The sequence below is a fragment of the Cynocephalus volans genome, chromosome 5 (genome assembly GCF_027409185.1).
Source record: "Cynocephalus volans isolate mCynVol1 chromosome 5, mCynVol1.pri, whole genome shotgun sequence".
Lineage (NCBI taxonomy): Eukaryota > Metazoa > Chordata > Mammalia > Dermoptera > Cynocephalidae > Cynocephalus > Cynocephalus volans.
Window position 1 is genome coordinate 52347667 of NC_084464.1, and position 21928 is coordinate 52369594.

The 21928-nt window shown below is 50.4% G+C and overlaps 2 protein-coding genes across 8 annotated transcripts; one reads left to right on the top strand and one right to left on the bottom strand.

The window, feature by feature from the left end:
- Nucleotides 1-908: 908 nt before the first annotated feature.
- On the bottom strand, nt 909-12743 carry UNC5CL (unc-5 family C-terminal like). 2 transcript variants are annotated; one of them, XM_063097787.1, is made up of 11 exons: nt 12661-12743; nt 12392-12567; nt 8425-8870; nt 7869-7960; nt 7660-7784; nt 6619-6881; nt 5833-5934; nt 5488-5555; nt 4492-4592; nt 4229-4342; nt 909-2763 (listed from the first exon to the last, which is right to left on the bottom strand). In XM_063097787.1, exons 3-11 carry the CDS (start codon nt 8807-8809, stop codon nt 2541-2543), a joined length of 1473 nt encoding a protein of 490 aa, XP_062953857.1. In that variant the 5' UTR covers nt 8810-8870; nt 12392-12567; nt 12661-12743; the 3' UTR covers nt 909-2540. The 2 variants fall into 2 exon arrangements, with proteins under 2 accessions (XP_062953857.1, XP_062953855.1); XM_063097785.1 differs by having other exon boundaries at nt 7660-7960.
- TSPO2 (translocator protein 2) lies at nt 12641-19517 on the top strand. 6 transcript variants are annotated; one of them, XM_063097789.1, is made up of 6 exons: nt 12641-12708; nt 13258-13375; nt 14478-14635; nt 15811-16004; nt 16366-16507; nt 16727-17074. In XM_063097789.1, exons 3-6 carry the CDS (start codon nt 14624-14626, stop codon nt 16916-16918), a joined length of 540 nt encoding a protein of 179 aa, XP_062953859.1. In that variant the 5' UTR covers nt 12641-12708; nt 13258-13375; nt 14478-14623; the 3' UTR covers nt 16919-17074. The 6 variants fall into 6 exon arrangements, with proteins under 6 accessions (XP_062953859.1, XP_062953860.1, XP_062953862.1 ...); XM_063097790.1 differs by having other exon boundaries at nt 12669-12750; XM_063097792.1 differs by lacking the exons at nt 12641-12708; nt 16727-17074 and adding an exon at nt 18338-19517 and having other exon boundaries at nt 13161-13375.
- The last annotated feature ends 2411 nt before the right edge of the window (nt 19518-21928 follow it).

Here is a 21928-nt window from a genome sequence, read left to right on the forward strand (position 1 = left end):
ATGTTTCTTGAGAATGTACCATCTCTGCACAGGTCTATGGAATCAAAGGAGGACCCTGGAGAGCCTCTAATATGGTCACTTCATTCCAAGGGTGAAGAGACTGAGTCCAGAGAGATGAAAGCTATTCTAGTTAGCACAACAGCCAGGGTTAAGCATTAATTCTCCTGTATCCATGGAATACGTCATCTCTTGGCTTTAGGTGCCAGTAAATACATGCCAGTTGGGTTTGAGAACCTACAGGAATCATGCAGTCTGCGCCTACCCCAGTTATTTCTAAGCTTCCCTTTGCCAGCACTGGGAATCCATTCTGAGAAACTGGGGTGGGAGCCAAAAAGCATTCTGTCCCATCACAGGAATCCTCGTGGCTTCTATTCACAACTCTAGAAAACCTGAAGCCCTTAAAACATTTGTTCCAAGGTAGGAAGGAACACGGAGGTAACTTTAAATGGCTTGGAAAGCAAGGAAGAGTCCATTGAAGACCATGCAAAAACAGTGCTGGGACTATGAGGGAGAAAGATGCTCTTCATGGTCCAATCCTGAGCCAATTGTAGGGGGGAAAGGCCAAGGCACCAACCTGGAGTGACTGGCTGCCCCTGGTGGAGTGGGGAGGATGGAAGAGGAGAGTTAGGGAGGAGGGAATGGATAGAAGGGCTGGACTCTGAAGCCTTGCTTCTAACAGAAAGGGAAATACGACTAAACCTCCCCAATTTACCATGCTAGATCCAGGCAATTTTCATTCTGGAAGCACAATCTACAAAATCCTTCCCTTCAGCCTGTCCCCATAGGTACAATTTCACCAACTAAAACTATTCATACCCACATCCAAATTTACCAATCTGAGCAAAATACAGTCAGTAACAAAGAACGGTAATTTTCATATTTTATTATTCATCATAGAAAAAGTTTTAATATTTTTTAAATACAGAAACAAGTTGTTACTGTTACCAGAGATTGTTTGCATGCCCTTAAACAAATTAATACCACCTGCTTGCAAACAAAAGCATTACCAGAATGAGTCAAATCCTTTGTTCTCTTTTCAGGGCCCAGCCCATTCATCTCTTTGGTAGGCAGTGTCTGACACATAGTAGGTGCTGAGTAAATATTTGTTGATTGAATGGGGGTATTCCTTAATCCCTATCCTTTATTTCTTGACCATAAGCTGGATCTTGATTCATGGGGAAAATATCTCCACCCATCCATTCCCAGGGTAGCCCAGTCTCTTTCAATAGCCTTTGATATATAACATTGGTTTAGAGACATTTGCCTGAGGGTTTCAGAGAGAGAAAGAAACACACAAAGGGCACAGTAACTAGAGAGAGACAAAAAGATGCTACAACATAAAATAACAGAATGAGACACAGATTCAGAGATGGAGCAACTGCAGGAGACAGACAGAAAAACGAACTCAGAAAGACTGAGGGGGGCCAGCCCATGGCTCACTTGGGAGAGTGTGGTGCTGATAACACCAAGGCCACCAGTTCGGATCCCTATATAGGGATGGCCAGTTAGCTCACTTGGGAGAGCGTGGTGCTGACACGACCAAGTCAAGGGTTAAGATCCCCTTACCGGTCATCTTTAAAAAAAAAAAAAACAGTTGGAGATAAAGAGATAATAGGTTGGGCAAGAATGGTAATCTTGAAGTTTCTCCTCAGCTTTAATGTTCTATGATAGAAATAAAGGCAGACGGGGGAAGATGAAGGCATGAGCAGGAGGGTAAAGATAAAGGAAGGTAAAGGAGGCAGGCCTGGAAAGCCAGGTATGACCGCCCATCTCTAGATCTGCCCTTGAACCCTCATCCTACCCTCACCTCCCAGCCACCGGTTTGGATTCCTTGTGCCTCCAGCCCTCCATGCTTACTCTTGGATCCTACAGAGCTCTGTTATCTTCTCCCCCTTACCTCCACCTAAAGATCTCTGACCCATTCTGCAAGTCCAAATCCTCTCTCCCCAACATCCTCCGGGGAAGCATTCTTCTGCTCGAGCCCACACCCAGCCTCCTCCCGTCTCAGCTCCTACAGCACAGTATGGCTGATTACACACCCGCGGTCCCTAACCACAGGGTACGTGCTGTTGTAGACTTTGCCCTCAGCTCAGATGAGCACATCTTGACTCCCGCAAGCAAACTGTGTGCTTGTCAAGGCTCCAGACCCTATTTCATAGAGTCTAGTATTCCGCATGGTACCAGGCCAGTGCTGGATCTTACAAAGTGATACTTGCAGACTGACCAGTCCCCAGGGAGTGCCCACAGGGCAACATGACAGTCCACTTGGTCTGTTACATAGCTTGCAGGAGGCTGGCCGTGCTGTAGCCATCTCCTGGGCTCCCGCCCCCCCTGCTGGCCAAGAGGGGTTCTGCATGCAGGACATAGTTTGGACCTGAAGGGCGGTCCTGACGCGGGGAGGCTGGCAAGGTCCCCAGGCACCGTCCGAGTGTTCCAAGGAGGGTGATGGCCACAGCCAGTGACAGCTGCTGAGTTCTTCTTAGGCTTAGGGAGCACATCCACCGGCCGGCATCTCCCCCTGCCCCGCCATAGCAGGGCGCTCAGAGTTTCTCGTCCAGCTCCAGCCCTTGGTTATCCAGGGAGCCCGAGCGGCCCGGGGCTGGGCTGCCACCCTGCGACCCACCCAGGTACTTCTGAATGACGGAGGCGCAGTCCAGCCGCTCCATGACGGTCATGAGGTAGTGCAGCTCCTGCAGGCTGCCGTTCTGCTCCTCAAACAGCTCCAGGATGGCTGCGGCAGGGCTGCGCTGGCAGGACATGAACCTGGCCAGGAGGTGGAGGAGGAGGAGTGGGGAGGAAGGGGCTCTTCCCCTCCGCTAGGCACCCTGGGCTAGCACAGCGGAGAGTTCCACCCCTCCCCCATCCCACCCCACAGCTCTTCTGCTCCTGCTCTGGCCTGTCTAACAGGGACTCCGAGCAGCCGGAGACCCCTGGAATTTGAAACCTGAAATTATCCTGGTTTAGAGGTTAACTCGCTGGGCCTGACTCTCTAGGCCTCAGTTTCCTCTTCTTAAGCTGAGGGCTTAGATAAGAAGACCTCTAAGGTTGCTTCCAGCTCTGATACTCTGTAATCGCTTTCTCTACCTCCCTCACTGCAAACAACACTCCTCACCCCACCCCTGCCTGAGACCTGGCTCCTTCCTCCCTCTCTCCCAGGCCACAACACCCTGCCCACCCTAAAGAAAAAGCTGGTCTAAACCATGGCTCTTATCATGAGTCTTCTTCGCCTAAATTTCTAGCTCATCCACCACCTGGCCTTGCCTGCCTCTCTGACCTTTTCCTCCCTCCTCCCATCCTGAACCTCCTTTCCCACCTTGTACACACCACACCCACAACCTCCTCAGTGGCCCCTGCACACAGAACTGCTGATCACCTCCTCCCTGAAGCCATTCCAATCCCCACCTGCCAGGTGGAAGAGACCATGCTGTACCCCTCAGTACTGACTTCCAGTCATAGCTCCTACGATTCATTATTTTCACCCCAGCTCTTTTGTGTCCCTCTTTTCAATGTTAGGCAATATCAGACACATAGAAGAAGGCACAAGGAACACTTGCCTTCAGCTTTTAAGTTCTCTGTATCCCTTACTAGAGTGTGAGCTACTGGGAGCTGGAACCACATCTCATTCCTCGTAAGTGCTTGGCAGTTTCCAGAACACAGTAGGTACTTGATAAAAGCTTAAATAAATGATTTGAAAATCCACCCTGTTTTCAGGGTGCAGCTCTAGCCCCAGCTCCTGGGTGAAGTCTTTCCTGACAGTTGCACTCAGTCTGGTTCTGGGGCTTAGCTGAGAATTGTTCTCCTACTGATTTCTTTGTGAGTTCCTTGACAGGGACCATGGCTGCACTGCCACCATTATTGCTAACGTTGAATTAACATGTGCCAGGCACCCAGCTACATGCTTTACACACATCACTGTAAAATCTGCCTTTCTGCTTCTCAGGGTACAGCATGAAAGCACTTGTTATGTACCCAGTGGCCTGCACGGTAAAGGATGCATTGTTAAAATATTTATCGAGCACCTACTATGAGCTAGGCCTCATTCTAGGTAATGAGAACACAGTGATAAATACAAAGAGCTGCCCTTCATGGGGAATAGGGTGGGGAGTAGCCATTCTCTGACTTCTACGTAACTCCTTTGTCTATAATCAAGTCCCCAGGGTGTCCTGAGGGTCCTTCCCACTACAGTCTACCCTCCTCTCCCGTCCACAGTCCTCATCCCTCTTCTTACCGGATTTTCATGCCACAGAGCCCCAGGTGTGAGGCCAGTCGGCGCCAGTCATTGCCCGTGATGCTGTTTGGCTCCAACAACATCTGTAGCTGCTCAAAGAGCTCTGGGGGCAGCCTGAGTCAGGGGGAAAAGGGTGCTCTTGGAAGGAAGGATGAAAGAGACCAGTCTGGTTCTCCCATACATACCCCTAAATGCTGTATTAGGTGCTGGGGCAGAAATCCCAAACATCCCTCAAGCAGCAGCCCAAGCAACCCCCACCTCACCTATTGCATGGGGGCGGCTGGGAGACAGGGGGTGGTGCTGTCCAGGATTCCTCCGCTGACGTCTGGAATCTTAGGATTTCCATGTACTTGGTCTCCAAGCCCTGAATCAACAGACGGGTGGGGAACACACTTAGGGGTTATAATACATCCCCCTAAGAAGCTGAGGTCCTACCTCCAATCCTCCTGTCTCTCCTTCACCCTGTCACCCAGAGCCCCTTTAGCAGGAAATACGACCCCACCCCATGCAGCACCCTCTACCCTCTGCTTCCCTGACTCCCAAACCCTACGTTCAACCTTAAGTTTGTCCACTAAGCTCCTTGGGAATTGGGACATGAAGACCAAACAGGTTGAACCCTAAGCCACCAGAAGTCCTGGGTGGGGTTATGGGGCAGCAGGAGGTCATCCAATAATAGACACTGAACTCAGGTATATGTACCCTCTACCCTCCACAACAACTTTCCCTGGTTCCTCTTCCTCAAGCGACAATCTGAGGATATCTGCCTACCCCCCACTGAGCTGTCACTACAGTTCCCCCAAAGGCTCTTTCTCTGATTTCTTCATATCTTCCCTTGGCATGGTGGGAGGAGAAACCTAAATCCCACCTACTCAAGATCCCCTTCCTGATCACTCTCCACGACAAAGTTAAAAAAAAAAAATCTCTCAGATGTAGACAATCAGCCTAGAAAAAAATCATGTCTCCTTGATGCTCCAGTTCCCCGAGTTAGGAGAAGGAGTTAATCTAGGGTTTGGTTCCTTTAACCTCCTGCTGGATTCAGCCACTAATAGACTAAAGAGAGTCAAGGATGGAGGGTATTTTGGAGACCAGATAGTCTAACCCCTCAAAGAACTGGTGTGGATGCCCTGTGACAAAATGCCATCTTCACCTATTTGATTATGTGATTAGGACCACACTTACTTGGTACCAGAATGCTCACCCACTTTGCCCAGGACTCCTCCCAGGCCCTGCCCTTCCTCTACACCTCAGCTCCAACTCACGTCCTGGAAGGTGTGCATGGTGACAATGATCTCATTGGCTAGTGCCGAGCAGTCCTCGTTCTCATTGGCTACAAAAAAGAAAAGACAACAGTGTAGCAAGTGAGAAAGGAAAAGGCCCAGGGTAAGAAAAGGAGGAAACGTCAAAGGGACTCTAAAGGAAGACTCTGGGAATCTGAAGAAGCTGGGGCAGGACATTCCACCTTTCTCTCTAAAAAGATCTGTTGTGGCTCCTCACCTTTAAGAGAAGCTCTGCATGCGTGGCCCAGAGAGGGGCTGCAGAGCTCCAGGGTTGGAAGAGGAGGTAAGAAGAGAGGGCAGGAGCTGGACATGGGGCTCCTGGACTACCTGCTTTTCTCCGGAAGCAGAAGGAGCGGAAGGGGCACTTTCCATGCCAGATGTGGAGATGGGGAACCAGCTGACAACTGCTGTCATCCACGTTCTCCCAGCCTGGGGAGGGGACAGAGAGTGGAGGGCCTCAGAGAGCAGGGCCTTCCACAAATATTTAAAGAGGGTGTAGGGAGGCCCAAGGAGAACAAAGGAAGGAGGGTCTCAAGTGAATGGGAAGCCCCAGAGCCTGAGCAAAGGACCCCAAAAATAGTCTTGCTTCTACTCCACACACTCCCTCCACATGCACAAAACACAGAGCCCCCACCCTGCCTCACTCCCACACCCCAGAAGCAGCTGTGTGCTGTATGCCCTGTCTACGACACACACGCAGTGGGCCCATGGGCAACTCCAGCAGAACAGGCCATAAAGGAAAGAGGGCCCAAGCAGAGAACACTGGGAGAGAACCCTCCTCCCAGCCAGCACCATCCAGGTGGGCGATAAAAGCATGACCCTCCCTCCCTGCTCCTGGGGTGGGTATGACATCTCTCCTCCCCAGCCCCCACCTAGCATCACCCTGTCCTGGGGTGGGTGGCAAAGGCTGAATGGGCAGGAGAGGGAGAAAGTGGACAAAGCATGGGGGCTCCCAGAGGCAGTAGGAGAAGCCAGAGGTATCCTTGAGGATGCTTTTGGCCCAGGAGTCTCAGAAAGAAGTTGGAGTTCCTAGATTTCCAGCCCAGGGAGAAGCCCTGAACCCCACCTTCTCATGGGGCTCCCTTTTGCACTCTCAAGCCTCGCCTTCCTCACCCTCAGAGATGTACATGAGCTTCAGGCACTGGTCCCCTCTGGCCTCAGTGAAGTCGAAGAGCTGGCAGGGCCCACGCAGGCGCCCACCATGGGGCTGCTCATTGGTCACAGCCCACTGCAGGGCACAGGGCGTGTTGTTGAGGAAGTAGATGCGTAGCTGCAGGTGAGACTGCCCTGGCACCAGCGGGGAACAGAACACGGCCAGCTGCAGCCACTTGCGGGCTGCCCGCCCTGCTGGCACCTCCAGCACACAGGTGTAGAGGCTGCAGAGGAAGAGGGTGGCAGGGACCCATGCACCCAAGCAAGGGAGAGGCTGAGACATCATCACACCTACCCCCAGGCTCCCACACATGAGGGATCTCTGTAGGGCCGCCAAGGAGGCCAGGAGATCATGCCAGGAGGGCCAAACAGGAAGGAACTGTTGAGGAGGGGGCTAGGGGTTCAAAAAGTGAGTATGTCAAGGTGATTATCACTGATTGGAAAGTATTCTCTGGCAGGGGAGAAAGGGAAGGTGGACTCAGAGTCCCCATGGTTGAGAGGGGTCCCATATATGGCCCTGCTCTGGTCAGTGCGTGACAAGGAGACTAGGAGGCAGAGGACCCAAGATCCTAGAAAGACAGAGATGGAGGACAGGCATGAGATGGAACACAGTCTTGGAGAATTGGAGGGGAGGCCTATTGGCTCAGCTGGTTAGAGTGCAGCCTTATAACACCAATGTCACGGGTTCAGATCTCCATCCTGACCAGCCACCAAAAAAGAGAACTGAAGGGGACAAATGGCCCTAGAAAGTTTGGGGACAGTCTTCAGAGGCTCAGGCTAGAGAGGGACAATTTTAGAGAGACAGGGTTGGACCAAGACAAGCTGCCACAGACATCAGGACAAGGGACGCAAGGGATAAGGGATTTGCAGACCATCTTGGACAGATAAGGAGTTCTATACAGAGAGACAGGAACGAAGCAGACAGAGAAAAGGGGTGGGAAACAGAGCCCCAGAGAGATGGGGTAGACTCCCCACACTCTAGGCCAATGGGCAACTGCCTACCTGAAGTGGGAGAGGTGGATGCGACACTCATCCCGGGAGGCATGAGCCCCTGGCCGCCCCAGGGGCCTCCAGGCCTTGGCATCGAGCAGGGTCGTGTTGCTGCTATAGGTGCGGGCATGGCTGGGCTGCTGGGCACAGTGTTTGAAGGTGAGGGTGCAAGGCTTCAGGAATGAGGCCCCGTGGGGGCCACATGCCACCACAGGGCTTACCAGCCCCTGGCTTCGGGACAGTGACGGGGCATCCGATAGGTCCCACACCAGGATCAGTGACACCCGCTCCTGGCGGCCCACAGCCACAGCACCTGGTGAGATGGAGAGCTGAGATGGGCCTCGCAGGCCCTGGATGAGGCCAGGCCAGAGCAGGAAAGGAGACGGGGCGGCAGGGCTTGTGGGGGGGCAGTATGGAAAGAGAGCAAGACAACTGTGTGCTGACTTGTGGTCTAATCTTAAGCAAGTCACCTCCCTTTCTCCAGGGGCTGCTGCCACCATACAGTGCCCTGTGCAAGTTTGCAAATGGGGCTCTTCCTTCCCTTTACAGGAAAATTGTCAAGCACACTGACTCATTAGAACAGGCACTTGACCTCCACCTGCCAGGAAGTTGTCCTAAAAGATATGTAACATGACCATCTTTGGAATTAATGAAGTTATACTAGGCCTAGAAATAATTTAAGTTATAGAGATGTCTATGAATGTGCTCCCTCTGATGTGGTACCCTCATGCACAGTCTGAACAACCCGATGCTGAGAAGGGAGCCAGGAGCTGTTACCTGGTGGAATGAGCAGGGAGATGCCCATATCCTGGAGAATCAGGCAGCCACCGCGGTGATCCACCTCTCGAGCAGAAAACACCAAGAGTTTGTGCATCAGCTGGCGGATGATGGTCTGGCCTTGGGTGGGTGTGTGCAGCTCCTGGTAGAAGGCAGCCATCTCCGGCAGTGTGGCTGGTGGGCACTGACTTGGGGCCTCATTTTCTGGTAGGCGGGTGGGCTGGGACACTGGCTCCTCTTGGCCATCTGGCTTCCGGCAGGCCCCCACCAGCCATCGAGGACAGTGCCATCGAAGGCACTGAGCCAGAAGGAGGGCACTTGCCACCAGAACCCCCACCAGCAGTATGAACTGGGAAGGTTGGAAGGAACTTTCCTGGGGGCACATCAGCCTGGTCACTCACTGCTGCCAGCTCTCCTGCACCCCTGTGCCAGCCAAGGACAAGGGCCTGGGAGAAAGAAGGGGTCAGTGCCAGGCTAAGCCTTTTTAAGTTGGAGAGGTCATAACTTGGCTTCCATGTGTCTGCAATGAGGAAGCAAGTTGTCTTCATTCCAGCACACCCCCAGTCAGATCAATTCCTTTAACAGAACTTCACCTTCTCTCTCTTTCTCAAGAATCTACCATGGCTCCCTATGACCTAGTACATTAAGGTAAACTCCTCTGAGGCAGAAAGAGCTTGGGTTTAGAGTTAGAGGACATAAGTTCAAATGCCTTTTTGGTCACTGTGGCTGAGTAAGGTTGTCATATTGCTTAACATACCTCAGTTTCTTCATCTGTCAGAATATCTACCTTGACCTACAAGTGTTGATACATAAAAATCTGTAAGTGGAAAAAGCAAGTCACAGAGAGATAGACATCCTCTGACTTCATTAATATAAAAAGGAAACTATATACAACTATAGATATATATTTATGGATGTGTGTTTGTATATAGAGAGAAAGGTCTGGAGTAGTGTATAATAAAAATATGTGAGCCATACATAATTTTAAATTTTCTAGTATCCACATTAAAAAGAAACAGGAGAAATTAATATTTTATTTAAATCTATATATTTTAAATGTTATTTCAAAAGGTAATAAATATGAAATTATTAATGAGATATTTTACATTCTTTTTTCATACCAAAGCTTTGAAATCCATGTGCATTTTACACATATGGTCCATCTCAATTGGGACTTGCTATATTTAAAGAGCTCAGTAGCCACATGTACTGGTGACTTCTGTCTCGGACAGTGTAGGTCTGGAAGGATACATCTCCAAACTATTCCTATTGGTCATGACTAAAAAGACACGACAAATTGAGAGGGTGGAAGCTGTGAACAAGGACTTAAAATTTTCTTAAACCTTTTTTTCTATATCATTTGAATTTTTCACACTAAGCATGTATTTTGTACAATGTAATTCTTTTTAAAAGCTATTAAAGTGTGGGGGTAGGGGTGGGAATACCTCTCAGGTGAGTGTGAGAATGGCATGAGATCACGTGGAAAGCATTTGCAGATAATAAAGCACTACCTAAATGGGTTTATTTATGACCCTCTTTCCACCAGAAAGGTCTGAAGGTAGCTCACAGGGATACATGAAATACAACAAGAGTAACAAAAGTTAAAAGTGGAAGCAGAAAAAGAAAACAAAGGTGGGAGCCTACAGGGAGGCTGGAATGAGACAGGGCAAAAGCAGACTCTAATCGTCCACTCACCTTTACCTGGGGAGGCCACAGGTTGAGACTTTCCAGCAGCTCTTCCTGAGGCCCTCTGGCACCAACATCTGCCCCCTCCTAACTTTCCTCTTCAAGCCTCCTATGCTCTGGCCAGACTGGGCTCCCCATGCCTAGCTGATTCCAGCCCCTGGCCAGATCTGGCTCAAGCTGTTTTCTGCTTCTCCCCTCCCTCGCTCTCCCCACCTGCCTCAGCTGCCCACCTGCTCAATAGCGTCTCCCCTGGCACACCAGCCCCCGTCAGCCTACACTCTGAAATCTTTCTGCACTGCCCTCCCACCCTACCAAGTGGCCTGTGATTATACAGTCATGTGTGGTTTTCCCATTCAAATCAACATTTTCTGAGCACCGGCTGTGTATCAGGCACTGCGGGAAGTTCAGTCCTGCCAAAGACGACGATGTCTTCCGCTCTCAAGAAACTGCTGAGGGAATGGAATTAACTCGCTGGGCAGCTGAGTTCCATTAGGCACAATGTCCTTCCTCAAAGTCTTCAAAGGCCCCTCTGGTTGATTCCCTGGGGTCTGCATGGGGAAAGCTTCTGGTGTCCATTCCTCTCCACTCCCTTCACTCACAAATCTGCGTGGAGCTGAGGCTTTGCCTACCTTCTCCTTTCCTTCCTCAGGACCCATGAAAACTAGGCCCATTTCCTAGCTCCTTCCAGACTGGGGCACAGGCTCCTCTGCATCTTCAGGATGGAAGATGGGGGCAGGACCTGTTTCCCCAGTGTCCTCACTGAAAATATGGATGGGAAGGGGGAGAGGGTCGCCATTGTTCCTTTTGCCTTAAAATCCAACCCTGCAGACAGTGCACCAGCCTTCTGCAGCCAGGTCTCTTGCAGGGAATCTGGATGAATCACGGTGGCTGGCAGTGCCCAAATCTGGGGGGAATGGGGGTTGGGACAGCAAGCTTTCCGTTATGTCCCATGCATTCCTTTTGGTTCTTCCACATTAGTAGTAATTGTAAATCTAACTGCAATGATAATGGCTAACTTGTACAGAGCTTTACTCTGTGCCACTGTGTTAAAGCACTCTAGGTGGCTTATCTCATTAGATTCTCACAGCAGCCCTATGAGCTAGTGTTATTTTTATCTCCATTTCACAGATAAGGAGGCTGAGTTTTCTCCCCACAGTGAGGATGGATGGGAGATTGTTAAGCAACAACTGAAGGGAGAAAGGAAAGATGAGCAGGGATGACAAGGACATCCAGAAACATCTCCTTGCTCTGCCCACCCCTTCCTTTTTCCCAAGTCTCCTCCTTTCCTCCTCTAGAGGAAATGCAGTTAGAAGGGAAACAAAAATAAAGTAAAAATAAATAGAAGGAACTTAAGGCACATCTTTGGTTCCATGGTAGGTGACGCCCTCCCACCCCCTAACCACCGAGGCACCAGTAGTGGGGGATGGGCCAGCTGAAGTGAAAAAAAAGGAGAGAACTTGCTCTGTTTCTACTGTAACAACTTTCCTGGGGCTTCCAAAGACCAGAGTCCAAATCCCCTCCATCCCATTGGGTGGTGCAAGTGGAGTCCCCTTGCCCAGCCTCCTAACCTGGAGCAGTTGCCTCCCATGAGAAGCCCATCCATTTACCCAGCCTGAAGCAAGATAACTCCTCCCCCAGCTCAGCCTGGGTCTCCCAGGCTGCCTTGGCCCTCACTCCATCCTCCCTCTGGCCCCAGGAGGGTGAAGGGTCCCAAGATTTGCTGAGTGGGGTCTACAGCTCTGCAGGTATTCAAGGGTGGATTGGAGCTTCCCGACTCCATGCCTGGACGCCTCATTACCCACTCCTGCAGTGTGTCTTGCCTCCAGACCCCAGATCACCTGGGTAGAAGTTCCTCAAAACGAGGTTCCCTTTATGCTGCCATCACTTGTCCCTAGGTAGTTGCCTTGTGCAGCACAAAGATCAGATTCCTTCTGCAAAGTTCTGCTCATACCCTTCCCCCACCTCACTGGTTCTCACCATGCCTCCCCAACACCTGTTAGATCTCCAGTTACTGCAGGACATAAGCATACTGGATGGTTGAGTCCAAACCTAAGTCATGGACAGCACTCACTGGCATAGTGTACCTTTCCACAGTACACAGAACATCCCATGGTCCTCATATCTGGGGCCCTTCCACAAGTCCTATTTTCTTCCCCTCTTCCAACAGAGTCCCCACACTCTGGCAGGCTAAACTGAGCTGAACTGGCTCCTCCCCTGAGCCCCAGGTGACACCATCCCAATGCCCACCTCCCCCCTGCAGCTGCCCAAGGGGGGTGCTTACCTTACCGTCGGGGGCTCTCAAATGTTTCTGGGTTCTCTAGTAACAATAGTTTTTTCTCTGAGAAACAGAGAGGTCAGCTGGACCCAGTCGCCAGGCCAGCAGACAAGTGGAAGTGGGCGGGGAATCAGGCAGGAGTGGCCTGGCACTTCCCGGAGGAGTCCTACCTCCCAGCTGCCCTAAAGAGAGCCAGGGGAGAGTGTCCCTGTCTGTTGGCAAACTCCAGCCAAGGCTGGGGAGTAGCTGAGGATCCCAGAAATGAGTGAACTTACCAGTCTAGGTGTGGACGGGAGGAGAGGAAGGAGACAGCCTGGGTACAGGTGCTGCACCTTGAAACCCCTCCCTAATAGTGTCCTCTGGTGGTGAGTAGCTGTCCCCAGCCTGAGGCTATTAAAATGGCAGGAGGTAAGAGGAGGAGGGAACCTCAACCAGAGCTTCTCAAACTCTGTACACAAACCACCTGGGGGATCTTGTAAAAATTCAGGGTCTGATTCTGTAGGTCTGGGATAGGGCCTGAGATTCTACAGCTGTAAGAAGCTCCCAGATGATTCCAATGCAGTCGGTCCAGGGAGTTTAGACAGTATCTAGTTCCACCCTCTTTCTGCACAGGGAAGACAGAGGAGAGGGTTAATGACTGACAAGATGCCCGGAGCAGTGGGAGGTACCCATATATGCTCCCTACCCAGTGTTCTGTCCACTGCCACGCTCAGAGTTGCCAGGAGTGCTGCCCCTTGGGTGAGAGATGAAATTTGGGGTCGTTTGCCATCCTGAGTCCTTAGAAACTCTGCCTTAGGAGAGATGGCACCAATAGAATAAAAGCTCCCTGTGAGAGGGATTTTTTTCCCATCTGTTTGCTGCTGTCTCCTCAGTTTCTAGTACAGCCTGATACATAGTAGGTGTTCCACAAAGACTTGCTGAATGAATGAGTGGACTAGCTGAGAGAGAAGAGGATGCACTTTGGATCCATACTGCTAACACTGAATCCAGGTGAGCCACATGCTGGCTATATAATCTTGGGCAAGTTACTTAACCCCTCTAAGCCTCAGCTCCCTTATCTGTCAAATGCAGATAGCAATATCGACCTTGCATGGGATAATAGTTACCACAATTGAGCTAATAAATGTAAAGTACCTACCACAGAATGGGTGTTCAGTAAATGATAACTGCTGTCACTGTGATCTAGCCTTCTGCAGTTGAGGAACCTGGTGAACTCCCCCAGTTCCCCTTATCATTTCTCATAGAAAATAAGTAACTTCCTCTGCTTCATCTAAGTTAATGATTCTCTAGTCTCTTGTCCTTGACTGCAACCCCCTCCCCTCTGCTTCCTTCCCTGCGTGGAGGTGAGAGGGTATGATAAACACCTCCCAGGGGAGCCTGGTTCCCTAAAGTAGAGAAAGGTAGCAAAGGAACAGGTGGAGAGCAGCCAGCCAGGGAAGGAGACCTCACGCCTGAAGGATGGGCAAGGAAGAAGTGCTCTGAACTTGGATAGGGAGTGAAGAAGGGAGGTGTTAGTCTTTGTTGGACAAAGCTCTGAAACTCGGGAGATTGGAGTTTGCCAATAAACAGGGACACTTTCCCCTAGCCCTCTTCAGGGCAGCTGGAAGGCAGGACTCTGCTGGGAAGTGCCAGGCCACTGCGCCCAATTCCCCGCCCACCTCCATTTGTCTGCCTTCTCCTATGAGTCATAAAGTCCTAGGGGTTCATGAAAGGTCTGTCCAGCTAGCATTCCAAGCCAGGAAGGGTCATGCCAACCAGGAGGCTATAACCAGGGGCTGTGTTCATGGGTCATGAATTCATTTCCAAACCTGGTGCTTATTTCACCTGGGGACAATCCCAATTACAGGGAGGCTCTGGACAAATCTGAGGGCTCCTACCACCCACATGAGCAGAGAGCTGGTTTATGGGATACAGAGACCACAGGAATCAATAGCGTTGTAGCCTGGCACTGAGCCGTCACAGGAATCCGGGTCTCACAATGTCAAACCCTCAACCATTCCATCAAGGGGCTGCATCCAGAGGCCAGGCACCAAGAAAGGTCTGGCAGAACAGGGGACCCCCTCTGAGAGGAAGCCTTTGGTTGTTGTTGCAGGCAACTTGGACTCCTCACCAAGTGTTACCACCCTTGTCATCTGAGAAAGGCAGAGCAGCTGGGAGACCTGCTCCACCCTTCTCCCCATCCCCCACCCTCCTCTGCATTCCACCAGTCATATATCATCAGGCACCAGTCTGGGAGGTATGCTGTCTGAGGTAAGGGGAGTACAAGGCCTGGGGACAAGGAGGCATGGGAGTGGTAGGTAACAGGGGAAAAGAGGATGGGGGTGGGGAGGGTTGGATAGGGGGACCTCCAACACTGGATAGAAACAGAAAAACCAGAGAGACAGGAAAGCAGAAGATGAGCACATGGACAGTAAGGAGAGAGAAAGACAAATAGAAAGATGCACAGGCAGGCACGCTGGTCAGCCCAGTCCCAGGAACCTCCAGGACAAGTGTCCCTGACCCTTGATGAGAAAGGATGGATTAGGAAGTCACTCCAGAACAGTGAGAATAACCAGATTCTTTTTCCTTCAAATCCTGTCAATCATGGGGAGGCTGAAATACCAGGAGCAAATGAGAAGAATGATATTGGATGGGGGCCTTGGATGGAAGAAGGTCTATGCATTGTTCTACATACAAATGACTTACAAAGCAACATGCAATGAGCATGGCTGCTTTTTAATCAAAGACTAGGCAGTTGTTTCCTTTAGAAGTCAGGCCACAAGAAATCTGGACACTTGTGTTTGCAGCCCAACCCTCTGGAAAGGGAGAGATGTAGGGGGAACCTCATCCCCTAAGGCCCCAGCGTGGAAGAGAGCTAAGGCTTCAGAGAAAGAAATCCAGTGTCAGTCGGCTGAGTTTGAATTTGGGCAGATTAGCCTGGGTGGGCCCCTAGTGTGTGCCAGTCTGGTACAGAAAGATAAGTGTGGAGTGGATGGGGGGAGGGCATTTGTGACTAGAAGAGCCCTGGGAATCTCTGGCTCCTATCTTTAGCTTAGGTAAGACATTGTCCAATCAAGCACTTGCCATATACCTGGCCAAGTACTGTCCTCTGTGGGAGATAGAGAGGATGGTCACACCTAGGCCTGATCTTTAGGAGTCAGAAACACATAGAGGAGGGAACTCAGAAGCAGTTAGCAACAGAGTACAGTACCCTCCAAGAGCCAAATGAGTGGTGTGGAGAAAAGTCCAGGGAAGCCAGCGAACAGGTAAGGCAGTGAAGGCTGGGTTACAGCTGGGCCCAATGAGGTGAGGACTTTGTGACCAGCCCTCCCATGAGGGGCTCTGGCCATGGAGTAGCATCAGGTTAGCTGGTAGAGACAGACATGGACACACAGGGAAAGGAGTGAGGGGAAGGCTCATCATTAGCATGTTCTCTGCCTCCCCAGATTTTGCCTCCTCAAGGTGAATGTGGGCCTCACGGGGCCATCTTTATGGTCCTTCCCCACCTGGGGCTCATCCTGGTCTGGCTGTTCACTCACAAGCAGATGTCTGGTTGGTGTGAGGGCCCGAGGAGTCTGCCCTGGTGCCCACTCCACAAAGTCTTATTGCTTATACGGACAACTATCTACTCTGTCATGGGGTGAGCACTCGTTTCTCACACATGATCCTGGTACCCACTGGGGTGGGAACAAGTCCCCCTATATCTGAGCTACTGCCATACACTGGTCTGCAAAGGGATCTTGCCTCTTATGGTGGGTCCCACAGACAGAAACCCTCTGTGCCTGCTTGGGATTCCAGCTGGCCCATCTTCCACCCTCTCTAAGTCCCCCATCCCCTCTCCAACTCCCCCCTGGCCCTCAAATGGTGCCTAGACTCAATGACCCACATTTCATCCTACAAGGGTTCCATCTTGGTAACCAGGAGTCCTTATGCCACAGGGCTTCCTCCATTTGCTGTGGAACACCCTCCTGCTGAGTGTTCCTGCTACCATCTCTCCACAGCTATGCCTCCTACCTGGTGTGGAAGGACCTGGGAAAGGGCTTTGGGCGACCCCTGGCCCTGCCTCTCGGCCTTTATGCTGCACAGCTCGTCATCAGCTGGATCATCCCGATTCTCTTTTTCAGGGCCCACAGTCCTGGTCTGGTAAGTAGAAGTAGTGTAGGAGAGGGTGAAACCTCTAAGCCTCAGAAACAAATAATTCAAAAAGTCAATCAGGTGCTGTCAGGTAACAGGTGGGCAGACTTCTAAGAGCACTGTGTGCACAGAGCCCCAGGGACTTGGCTCAGTGGGCCAGGGTGCTGCAGAAAGGTCAGGGGGCCGGTCCTTGGGGCAGCCTGCTGACCCCCCTAGCCCTCTGTACAGGCCCTGCTCCTGCTGTACAGGCTGGTGGTAAGCACAGTGCTAATCTGGCACCCCACCAACCATCTGGCTGTCCTGCTCCAGCTGCCCTGCCTGGCCTGGCTCACCGTGACCACAGCCATCACCTACCACCTGTGGAGAGACAGGCTTTGCCCAGCACAGCAGCCTCAGCCCATGGGGAAGAAGAGCGCCTGAGGCCCTAGGGCAGGGGAGAGGAAGGAGGACAGCCAGGGCAGGGGGGAAGGGACTGCCGGCAGGGCTGTGGACCTAAGATTTGCCCCAGTGGGGCCACCTTCCTGGGTCCCCTGGTGCCATTTTTCCTTAGAATTCAGAGAAATGAGAAACAGTGGGGAAACTAATTTTATACTTTAATAAAATCCTGCTAGTATCTTTGCGGGTATGAACTGTATATTTAAGTGTATGATGTCTAGGATTGCAGGGTGGGACTAGAAGCTTGCGTACCTGTGAGTGTGCACACATGAATGTATGTGTGAACACATGTGGGAGGGGTGGGTGACACCATCTCCACTTTGCTCACATGCCCTCCCAAACCTGGCATAGGGATTTAGCACTTAGATTTTTAGTTACCTGAAAAGCAAAATTTTTTCAAAAAGTTACATATACACCAGTTGTCAGGTTGAGGCAATAGTTACGCTAATTGTATGACTAGGCAATTCATAACGAAAGCCAAAATGTTTCATTATTTTAGTTACACTAAGTTTTCCATTTGTATTGTCAGGGCTAGGGCTCAGACCCTCCAAATCCATTGTACAGACTGGGTCCTCAGACCCCTCACACTCAGGTCCATGCTCTAGGTAATCAAGAAAGATCCTGGGGGCCATTGGCAGAAGACATGAGCTCAGTCCTCAGCAGCAGCAGCAGCGGCAGCAGCGGCAGCAGCCTCCTGGAGGGTGCTGGGGGGCCCTGGCAGCAACAGCTTGTAGCAACAGCCTCAGCAGCAGTAGCAACCTTTCCGCGGCCGCCCCCAACCGGGGGCATCCCGGGGACCAGGGCCCAGTGGATCAGAGCCACTTGTCCTTTATACTTAAGTCTATTACCCAGGACACCTGGGAGCACATACGCAATTACATTAGACAATAGCTAAGGAACACCTGGGCACACGTGCATATTTACATCAAATGCTCGGCAAGATTCTGAACATCTGAAGGGCCCTGACCATTTTCCTATATTTTCCCTACAGAAGCAAAACAGAAAAATAGAGTAAAAAAAGAATACTAATTATACATGTTAAGGTTATGTACTATATGTTAATTTATACATATTTATTGTAGAATACATAGTTATAACCTACAACATGGTTGTTCAATATATATGTCATATTAAGACCTTGTATGATTATCTCTAAGATTATAGTTCCATTTTTCGTTATGCTTTCAATTTTTTACATCAGCTATAATTACTACTATAACAAGGAAAAAAAAAACTGGGAAAAAAAGGGATATAAGCCTCAGGATATTGACCAGTGAATTCAATAGGAGCTTCTTATCAGGGCTTCTCTCTTCTCTCCTCTGAAACTTTTCAGTGACTTTTTAATTTTTGTCTCCTCCTCCTCATAATCTTCTGCTCTTGTTTCAAAACCTTGATGGTGGCAAGGAGTGCCTGCCCCTGGGCCTGCCTCCCCAAATCCTAAACAAGGCCAGCTGGAAGCCCCAGACGCCTTGCAGGAGAGGTCTCCACCTGCTGCGTGGAGGAATCACCATGAGGAGCTCTTAAAAATAATGAACAGACTATTCAGGGATGAGACCTGGTCATCAGTGTTCTGAGAACTCCCCAGGACTTCCTCAGGTGCAGCTAAGACTGAAAACTATGGCTGTGTACTCTCAGAGCCACTTTGGAGCTTTTTTAAAAAATGCATACTCCTCGGACCTACACAAGACCTGCAGATCAGAACTTTTGGGGTGGGTTCCTGGCATCAATATATTTAACAAGCTCCTCAGCACTTTGGTCAGCTGTTCACTAAAGTTTGAATGCTCTGGGCACAGATGGTTTCTGAGGGCCCTTTTTAGCTCTGACAATCTGTGGTTCCATGAGCTGAGTTTGAGGGCTGAAATAAACTGTGTCTTCTCACATGGGGGCCAAAGGCCTCACAAGGGGAGAAGCCAGCAGGGCAGCATCATTTGAGAAGGGGACTGGCTCTTTCCAGAGCTCACCCAGTGAGAGGTAACCTGCAGCCTCCCCTCCTCCGCTAAGGACATGCTCCACCCAGCAGGTCAGATCACCTATGCCCCAGGAGTTCAGACACAATGTCCCACCCACCTTTGTATCTCCAGCTCCAGGGCAGGGCAGGGCACTGAGTGGGTGCCCATACATTTTTGTTGATTGATTGAACGCCTTGTCACACTTTAGAAAAAGAATGCTGATCAGCACGCTGCCACCACCCACCACTACTCTGGGCCAATTGAAAAAGAGGGGAAGGGCTTTAATAGTTTTGGAAACTTCTCCTGGTTCTAATGTGCAGCCAGATTGAGAACTGCTGCTGTAGGGCATTGCTTCTCAAAGTGTGGCCCAGTGACCTGCTGGGGCACTTGCTGAAGTTACCAGCCCCACTCCAGAACTATGGTATCAGATCATCTTGGGGAGTGAGGGCAATAGAGTGCAGGGGTTGCAGTTCTGGACGTGGAGTCAGACCAGCCTGGGGTTGGATATTGACTCCTGCCATTTATTAACTAGTAACTTGCTGCAACTTACTTCTGTCTATGTTTAATTTTCCTCATCTGTAAAATGGGGACCTCATGGATTTACTGGGATGAGTAAATGAGATAATGGGTAAAAAGGTGTCTGGCATATAAATGTGCTCAATAAATGCGATCTGTTCTAGGAGTGGGACCTAAGAGGCCACCTGTTTCATAAGCCCCCAGTGTTCTGATACACACTACAACTGGAGATCCACCCTACTCCAAGGCCTGGGCAGTACTTCCCAAACTTCCTAACAGACAGGAGAGTGAGTGACCTCCTCCTCAGGTCTGTGGACTAGCCCAACTGGTGCCATGTGCACAAAATTACCAGCTCTTTATCTTGAACACTCATATGGATTTTGTCTTCACTTCAACCAAATTGTTATAAGCTGCTTTTAGTTTAACTTATAGCCCCATTTATCAATGTAACTGCTTTAATGTTATAAGTTTGATCTATAAATACTGATTGACAGAGGATGGACTCCGGAGCCCTACTGCATATGTTCTTATTCCAGCTCTACTATCACTGTATGACCTTGGACAAGTGAACATGTCTGAAGCATTTTCCATTATCATTATCATCATCTCATACAGGCATTATAATATTTGCTACCAATTTTATTAATGATACCAACTAATTCCAGAAGGTAAACTGATCCTCCAAGAAGATGCACCATGCCTATGTTATGACTTTCACTACCTTGGGGTAAGCTGAAGCCACAAACCCAGGGGTCTAGATGCTTCTAGCTTTGAACTTGTTCCCAAGTGCTGGGCTGGCATGACTGCCTGGTACACAGGAGCCAAACTAAAGGGCTTCTTGGCCTGTGCAAAAACTTAGCCTGTAAGGGCAGGATCCCAACCCCAAATTCTTATTCTCTGACCCCAAAGCCATCCTTTAAAAAACCCTCTGCACCAGCTCCTTGGTTCTGGAATGGGGGAGCCCTAATCCCACAGTCTCTCAACCTGCCTGAGCCTCTTATCCTTTCTCTCCCCCACCTCTCAGTTCTGAGCCCAGCCTGGGGCACACCCTGCCTTCGGCCCCTCCTCTCGTTACCTAGAGTGTACCTAAATAGAGTTGGAGTGGCCGCCTGTCTTTGCCAGGTGTACCAGGGATTCTACCACCCAAGTCATGCATGTGTGCTTTTTTTTTAACATTTATTTATTAATTAATATTATTTTTTTCATTCTAAGATGTTGTTGCAGAGCAGCTGGGGGAGAGGGGGAGAGGAAATATGGTGGGAGGAGTAGGAAGGAGGGAGGGTTTGGTTGAGGCCCATGGCACCCTCCTCATTCTGGCAGGGGAAAACAGGGAGGTTCCAGCAGTGGCTCAGTGATCATCGCTGGGCTGGTTATGGATGTCAGGGGAGCATGGCTGTGGCCTTTGGTCCCCCACCACCCCAGCTCGGGAGCCCAGGGCACTTCCTGCAGCAGCTCAGTAGTCGTGGCTGGGCTGGTTGTAGATGTGAGAGGGGCATGGCCGAGGCCCCTTGGCCCTCCCACTGTCCCAGCTTGGGAGCCCAGGGTGCTTCCAGTCTTTCTAGGTTTTATAGGTGTTCTTTGGTGGTGGTTATTATCTAGACCTTTACTAGATAATATCAGACTTTGTGGGTATTTTCTTTCTTCTTTCAGTTCTGTATGGGATTATCTGTTCCCACCACTTAAACTCTGCACTGGAACTAATTTGTTGTCCTTTCATTACTTCTAAAATGGGAGAAGTTCCTGTGAGGACCAGCACTTGAGTCCTGTAGTTGAGCTAAATTGCTGCTTTGCTGCTGATTCCCTGGGGAAGAATTTTTGTGCAGCTCAGGTTTTAATGGTTGACTTTGTAGGTGCTTCCAAGTCTCCTGAGGTTGTGTTGAAACCCAGGTTGTGTGGAAACTCTGGTCTGGGCCTGAATCTTTTCAGCAAACTGCACTCCCTGCAGTTCTGCATTCCTGACCGGTCTCCAATGAGTGGTCTTGCACTGACTGGGAGCAGATTGGCTGTCCATGCTGTCCCCAAATATTCCTCCAGTTGGCCCATCTCCCCCACCGCCCACACTCCAAAAACATTCTATGGGACAGGCCATGCCCTGGCCCCTTGTGATGACCACCAGCCTCTGAGTGGCTCCTTTTTTCAGTTGTCTGTGGTTCCTCGCTCCTATGTGGGTCCATGGGAACCCTGTTAGTGGTCTTGCTGGCCTGGGGGCCACCAAAGCCCTCTTCTCCTCTGAAGCCTCCAAGCAACTTCATATGAAGGGCACAGCTTTGGCTTTTGCCAGCTCTTGCTCTGTGTGCTCACCAGGGCCAGGCCTGAAGCAGCTGGGGCTTGAAATTGTGGGAGCAATCCTTTCTTTCTTTCATTGTGGCTTCTCTGGCCTTCATGAATTCTGTAGGTCTCTCCTCCTCTTCCCCTGAGCTCTAGTGGCCCCAGCTTAGCTGTTGTTGCTTTTTAATAGTTGCAAATTGGTTGATTTGTGGGAGAGTCATGCTGTGGATTGTCTATTCCACCATCTTGACCGGAATGTGTG

Bases quoted from the DNA above. Each gene is read 5' to 3' on its own strand.
- UNC5CL (XM_063097785.1), bottom strand. From the start codon at position 8,809: ATGTGCCCCCAGGAAAGTTCCTTCCAACCTTCCCAGTTCATACTGCTG. The intron at 7,961-8,424 runs GTAACAGCTCCT...CCATCTCACCAG, and splicing joins CTCCCTGCTCATTCCACCAG to GTGCTGTGGCTGTGGGCCGC. The intron at 5,556-5,832 runs GTAGTCCAGGAG...TCTTTTTTGTAG, and splicing joins CTGCTTCCGGAGAAAAGCAG to CCAATGAGAACGAGGACTGC.
- TSPO2 (XM_063097789.1), top strand. The intron at 16,005-16,365 runs GTGAGCACTCGT...ATCTCTCCACAG, and splicing joins ACTATCTACTCTGTCATGGG to CTATGCCTCCTACCTGGTGT. The intron at 16,508-16,726 runs GTAAGTAGAAGT...CCCTCTGTACAG, and splicing joins GGGCCCACAGTCCTGGTCTG to GCCCTGCTCCTGCTGTACAG.